This window comes from Palaemon carinicauda, chromosome 14, assembly GCF_036898095.1.
Source record: "Palaemon carinicauda isolate YSFRI2023 chromosome 14, ASM3689809v2, whole genome shotgun sequence".
Taxonomy (NCBI): Eukaryota; Metazoa; Arthropoda; class Malacostraca; order Decapoda; family Palaemonidae; genus Palaemon; species Palaemon carinicauda.
The window spans coordinates 6,102,906-6,110,405 of NC_090738.1; the positions used below are offsets into that span (position 1 = coordinate 6,102,906).

The window sequence follows — 7,500 nt, forward strand, 5'->3', positions numbered from 1 at the left end:
GAGACCTCATCTCATATCACCATGGCGCAGTGTCTAAACTATCCAAAATGAAATTTTTGGAGAAACTGGTACTACTTTTTTTCATAAATTATATATTTTCGCTATTCATGTTTGAAAAGATGGACATTTTACTGCCTATAATCTATACATTCGCTTTTTGTATAAAAAAAAAAAAAAAAAAAAAAAACCATAAAAGTTTGAATTACAAAAATAACATTGTTTAAGTGGGGTTGACAACCCTTCAGTAACTTAAAACTACTAAAAATAGCTAAGAAATTGGGCAATACAGATGCAAAATGCATGAAAATTTTTAAAACTCTTAAAACTACATGAGTAAGGTGGTTACTATTTGTCGTTGGCCATGAATGTTACTTAATCACAAGCTAGATACCAAGAATGTCATTTTAATATATCTGACCCAGCTTAAATATTCTTGGTTTTGATTGAGAGACCAGTTATACAACACAGTAACATACGCTAACACTGCAATGTACTAGTAATATTTCTATGTTAGATGTTGGTTCCTATACTAAAAATTTACTGGAATTGAAAGCTTTTTCCAAAACTATACTTCCCTCTAAAAGTCTTTAATCTTCATCAAGGTCTTAATAAGGTAAACATACAAATACAAAATCATATATTACTATACTAGCAGTACTTACAATGTAATTTTCTCTTGCTGAAGGGCATCAAGTTCCTTCTGCAACAGATCTATGATTTCACGTGAGGCCTTATATTCATCCTGAGTTGCGCTAAGATCCTCTCTCGTTGATTTTAGCTCGCCAATCATCTACAATGTGTAAATACAGTTCTCTTAGTTACAAAAAGAAAAAAAATAGTGGATTCAATAATCTACCTGAAGAAATTCTCAGGTTCCTTCTCTTATTTCTTGTTTTTCTATTTACCCATGAATAATGATAGTAGCTATATTCTGGGCATAGGGATATCTGGAAAGAGTTAAAAAAATTTTAAGAGATCCAAGCAAGATGGTCCCAACTTATAAGTACCAAACCTTTAATACAATTTATATAAGGTGTCAATTATCTAGAAGATTTGAAATTCAGTTATGAACAAAATATAACAAACATTAAAAGTAATTTTTTCTTGTTATACAAACCTAAGTCCAAAGTACGGAAAAGTCTTCAGCAGAGCCGAAACAGCCATTGCAATTGTACACGAGATAATTAACAGATGGTGAGCGTGGGTAAGTAGCCACTCTCACCCACTTAATGACTCCTCAATTTTAACCTTCGGCTCAGGACAGAGAGGGGTGGTTGTAGTGGGAAATGAAACTTCAAAGGACTAACGTTTGTATGAATAGGAAATATGTAAGTTACTTTAAACTTTGTTTTCTTCCTACACATACAAACTTTTCATCCTTTAAAATTAGAATTTCAATACAGAAATAAGATTTCTTATACCTATACTCACCTGATGTTCACAAAAATAGCAGAGACCATTGGCAACAAAGCTCCTCCAAAGAGAGAAAGCACACTGACTGCTCCTACGGGAGCAACAATATCAGGGTATACTGACTCTCAAGAAGTGGCAGGCACACTAACTGGCACTCGCAACTCACACAAGGGGTCGAGTCACAAGCATAAATAGGGACAGAACCATGGCCCGCAGTCACAGGCACAGGGGACATATTTGAGGAGCAATGCACAGATAGATCACCACTGGTGTCATTAGTACCGGGGTCACTGGGGAAAAGTGGACTTGGGTACAATACGTCCATACAGTACTTGTTGCAGTAGAAAACAAAAGTGAGGAGTCTTTGGCAGGCAAGCGGTCCGGGCTATTTGCCAGCATTCACCACCCATCATTAACTACATTGATAATGATTTCAACAGCCGTTCAAGCTAAGCTGAAGACAATTTCATATTTTAAAGAACGGAAGGTTTGTAAATACAGAAAAATTCTAAATTCACAAGTACAAACCCTCTACCTTTGTTAATGCAATAACATTCAGTCTGGTAAGCATACCTAATACCATACTGCCAGGGTATAATGAGCATTATAGGATAGTTAAGTGATAGCTAGGTCCTTCCACAATAAACTAAACTTTTCATCAATCACATCAAAAGCAAGAAAAATCTGACAGCTTGACTTAGAAGTCCGAAGATACTGTGTGTCAATAGCAGGAACCAGTAACAGCTTCTGGCCGGGTGGAGATTCGAACCCCCACCTGTTCGGCTGGAAACCATGCCCGCATTGACCATACTGACTGAGCTATCAAGAGAAATAAAAGTTTATGACAAGTCCTCGTACATATTCCTGCCGAATTCAGGAATCTGTTCATACACTTGAAATAAACCCATCTCCACCATGAATTCCAAGTGGATGTATATTCCCCAGATAGAATTCGGTATTAAATGCCATTCGTGGGTGATATTTACATATATATATATATATATATATATATATATATATATATATATATATATATATATATATATATATATATATATATATATACAGTACAGTATATATATATATATATATATATATATATATATATATATATATATATATATATATATATATATATATATATATATATATATATATATATATATATGCAGAAGAACCACAGGGAAAATGAAAATACGAAATATACGCTTAAGTCCTGACTAGTTTCGTGATACTTCTTCAGGGGACTGATTTATTGAGAGAGGTTTCTTTACATTTTATAGGGAAAGCAAACGTACGAACATACATATAGAGATTAAGAGAACAATGACACTCCCTTACCAGCTACATGGGTCAAGTGGGCGGAGTCCCCAAGCTCATTAGACACCTGCCAAAGAGGGTCATCTAGTGGCGGGTAAATTCTTGTTTTTTTTACTTTCAGTACAGTTTATTTATATGAAAACACGGTAGCCTTATCTATATAAATGCATAAGCAAAACATACACATACATACATATATATATACATACATATACACATACATATACATATATACACACATACATATATATACATACAACATTAATATCATAAACATATAATCATGTATATATCAATACCTGTATCTAGCATAACACTATATAGTGCAAATATACTTATGCGTACTATATAAAATAATTGTACCTATTAATGAATGGTAGCTTAGGTCTAAATATTAATTTTACACCGATGTTAATTATTCACAATACATTCAATTCTACATTAAGTGGTTAATGTTTTTTTTTTATATAGCTTACAAATCTCTTTACATATAAAGGCGTCGAGTTTATACAATCCATGACCAATATTCAAGTTGTTTTCAAAGGTTTCCTTTATGAAACTGGACTCTATGATGTTTCTTTCCACTAAGTTATTTGAATGAACCAATTTCTTTGCACCTGACCAATTAATGGTGTGATTTTTATCTCTAACATGAGCAAGGAGTGCATTATTATCTTTAGCATACCTGACACTTTTCTTATGTTGTTCAATTCTCTTTTCTAGGGCTTTACCAATTTGACCAATATAGTATTTTTCACAAGCATTGCATGGAATACGATATACACATCCCTTGGTAATGTCAGGAGAATTCTTTATTAAGGCTGTTTTTATTGTATTTTTACTCTTAAATGCTACATTTACATTGAAGTTTTTCAACAGTTGGGGAATTTCTTTAAAAGAATTACAATAAGGTAGTACAAGTAAATTTTGTGTGTTGTAGTTTTTTCTGTTATCATTACCGAAAAAAGTCTTTTTTGCTGTTCTTAGGGCATCATCTAACACAATTTCAGGATACTTTAGTTTTTTACCAATTGCTCTAATCCCATTTATTTCGTCATCAATATATTCAGGGCTGCAGACTCGAAATGCTCTTAAAAATATAGAAGTAAATAAAGATTTCTTAACTTTGTTGCCTTGGTTTGAGTAGTAATGGACATATGCCGAGATATTCGTTGGCTTTCTGTATACACTAAACTTAAGACTATTGTTACATCTATGTATGCGACAGTCCAAAAAAGGTAGGGTACAATTATTCTCCAGCTCCATAGTGAAATTTATTGATGGTACCAAACTATTCAATCTAAGAAAAAAGTTATCTAAATTTTCATTTCCTGGCCACACACATATTATGTCGTCAATATATCGAAACCATTTTACATTATTAGGTATGATGTTATTTAAGATTCTGCTTTCAAAAAATTCCATATATAGATTGCTCAATACTGGGGATAAAGGGTTTCCCATAGCCATACCAAATGTTTGTGCATAAAATCTCCCATTGAATTCAAATTTACAATCTTTTACACATAGTTTAATTAATTCTATTAAAGTGTGTTTGGAGGATGGTAGATTCAATTGTCTATTATCTAAGGTTTCAGATAAAAATTCCAACATGTCATCAATAGGTACTTTAGTGAATAGTGAGACTACGTCAAAACTGACAAGCCTACAGGTACTGTTAATCTGTGCTTCATTCAGTTTGTTAATAAAGTCTACATTATTTTTTATATTTGAATATGAAATGGTGCCAACTAAAGGATTGAGGATATTCACAAGGTACTTAGATAATTTATATGCTGCTGAACCTACAGAGCTAATTATTGGCCTAGCTGGATAATTTGGCTTATGAGTTTTAATAGTTCCATACATATATGGCAATGTTGGTGATATTGTACAAACCTTTTTTATTAGATCTTCATTCCCTTTTAGTAACTCTTTCACTTTTTTGTTGTAATTACTATTCACAAACTCAATTGGATTTTTTCTTAATTCCATGTATGAGTTTTCATCACTCAAGAGGTTTTCCATTTTTTCTATATAATCATTTTTAAAATTGTACCCTACCTTTTTTGGACTGTCGCATACATAATGTAACAATAGTCTTAAGTTTAGTGTATACAGAAAGCCAACGAATATCTCGGCATATGTCCATTACTACTCAAACCAAGGCAACAAAGTTAAGAAATCTGTATTTACTTCTATGTTTTTAAGAGCATTTCGAGTCTGCAGACCTGAATATAATGATGACGAAATAAATGGGATTAGAGCAATTGGTAAAAAACTAAAGTATCCTGAAATTGTGTTAGATGATGCCCTAAGAACAGCAAAAAAGACTTTTTTTGGTAATGATAACAGAAAAAACTACAACACACAAAATTTACTTGTACTACCTTATTGTAATTCTTTTAAAGAAATTCCCCAACTGTTGAAAAACTTCAATGTAAATGTAGCATTTAAGAGTAAAAATACAATAAAAACAGCCTTAATAAAGAATTCTCCTGACATTACCAAGGGATGTGTATATTGTATTCCATGCAATGCTTGTGAAAAATACTATATTGGTCAAACTGGTAAAGCCCTAGAAAAGAGAATTGAACAAGATAAGAAAAGTGTCAGGTATGCTCAAGATAATAATGCACTCTTTGCTCACGTTAGAGATAAAAATCACACCATTAATTGGTCAGGTGCAAAGAAATTGGTTCATTCAAATAACTTAGTGGAAAGAAACATCATAGAATCCAGTTTCATAAAGGAAACCTTTGAAAACAACTTGAATATTGGTCATGGAATGTATAAACTCGACGCCTTTATATGTAAAGAGATTTGTAAGCTATATAAAAAAAAACATTAACCACTTAATGTAGAATTGAATGTATTGTGAATAATTAACATCGGTGTAAAATTAATATTTAGACCTAAGCTACCATTCATTAATAGGTACAATTATTTTATATAGTACGCATAAGTATATTGGCACTATATAGTGTTATGCTAGATATAGGTATTGATATATATATGATTATATGTTTATGATATTAATGTTGTATGTATATATATGTATATATACGTATGTATATGGGTATATGTATGTATGTGTATATATATGTATGTATATATATGTATGTGTGTATATATGTATATGTATGTGTATATGTATGTATATATATATGTATGTATGTGTATGTTTTGCTTATGTATTTATATAGATAAGGCTACCGTGTTTTCATATAAATAAACTGTACTGAAAGTAAAAAAAACAAGAATTTACCCGCCACTAGATGACCCTCTTTGGCAGGTGTCTAATGAGCTTGGGGACTCCGCCCACTTGACCCAGGTAGCTGGTAAGGGCGTGTCATTGTTCTCTTAATCTCTATATGTATGTTCGTACGTTTGCTTTCCCTATAAAATGTAAAGAAACCTCTCTCAATAAATCAGTCATCTGAAGAAGTATCACGAAACTAGTCAGGACTTAAGCGTATATTTCGTATTTTCATTTTCCCTGTGGTTCTTCTGCATCTGAGCATCACGTTTTCCTGTGATTTTTACGCATATATATATATATATATATATATATATATATATATATATATATATATATATATATATATATATATATTATATATATATATATATATATATATATATATATATATATATTATATATATATATATACATATATATATATATATATACAGTAGAACCTCGGTTTACGAATTTAATTCGTTCCTAATGCGAACTCGTAAACAGAAAAATTCGTATCGCGAAACGAATTTCCCCATAAGAATGTTATAAAATCGAAATAATTAGTTCAACCCATCTACAAAAACCAATTTTCACAAATTTTTCCTTACACATATAGTACTCTACTGTACTCTACACAAAATTATTAAAATATTGCAGTCATTTAATGATGAAAATATGGATATGCATGCACAGTAAACCTGAACTTTACCTTAGAGGAGTGTCGCTGCAGGCTTGATGGAGACGAGAGGAGGGGAAGGAGGAGGCGGGGGTTACTGCTTGGAGGGAGAATCTCCCTCCATGAGAACTTCAGGAACGTTGACTGGAGTTCTCTCGCGAGAATGGCGTTCACTATCACTGGTTTTGCGTTTGCGAGACTCTTGGTCGTCGTCTTTCACAGTTCTTTTCTCCCCCTTCACAAGATATTTTTCAATAGACACCTGCTTTTGTCTGTTCTTTAAAATTTTATAGAAGTGACCCACCCCATTATCGACTAATAAATTTATTGCACGGTCTGTTTCAGCCTTATTCGGGACATTTTCCTCAAGAAAACTTTTCACGTCTTCCCACTTCTTTAAAAAATCTTTTATCTCACTCGAAGACAGTGATTTTGCAGTGCCTCCCTCCTCCTCAGATGAGATTTCCTCTATTACCTCTCTTTGCTGCTGCTCGTGCAGGTCCTTCAGCTCCTCGGTGGTCAGCTGCTCCTTATGCTCCTGCAGGAGGTCGTCGATGTCATCCGTGTCCACCTCCAGCCCCATTGCCTTGCCCAAGGACACAATATCCTCGTCAACTGCTTCCTCCTGGTTGGGTTCGAACCCCTCGAAATCCCGTTCTACAACGGCGTCGGGCCACAGTTTCTTCCAGGCGGAATTGAGGGTTCTCCTGGTGACTACTTGCCAGGCTTTATCAATTAAAGTCAGGCAGTTGTAGATGGAGTAGTGATCCTTCAAAAACTCTCTGAGGGTAAGGTTGGTGCCCTCTGTTACTTCAAAGCAGCGCTGGAACATAGCTTTGGTATAAAG

At 33.3% G+C, this 7,500-nt stretch overlaps 1 protein-coding gene across 1 annotated transcript in view; it reads right to left on the minus strand.

Annotated features, from left to right (window-relative positions):
• Nucleotides 1-7,500, minus strand: part of LOC137653407 (TBC1 domain family member 2B-like) — a 687,014-nt gene that overhangs the window by 555,000 nt on the left and 124,514 nt on the right. The window contains exon 6 of the mRNA XM_068386766.1: nucleotides 663-790. Coding sequence (XP_068242867.1) covers nucleotides 663-790 — 128 coding nt within the window. The remainder of the gene's footprint in view (nucleotides 1-662; nucleotides 791-7,500) is intronic.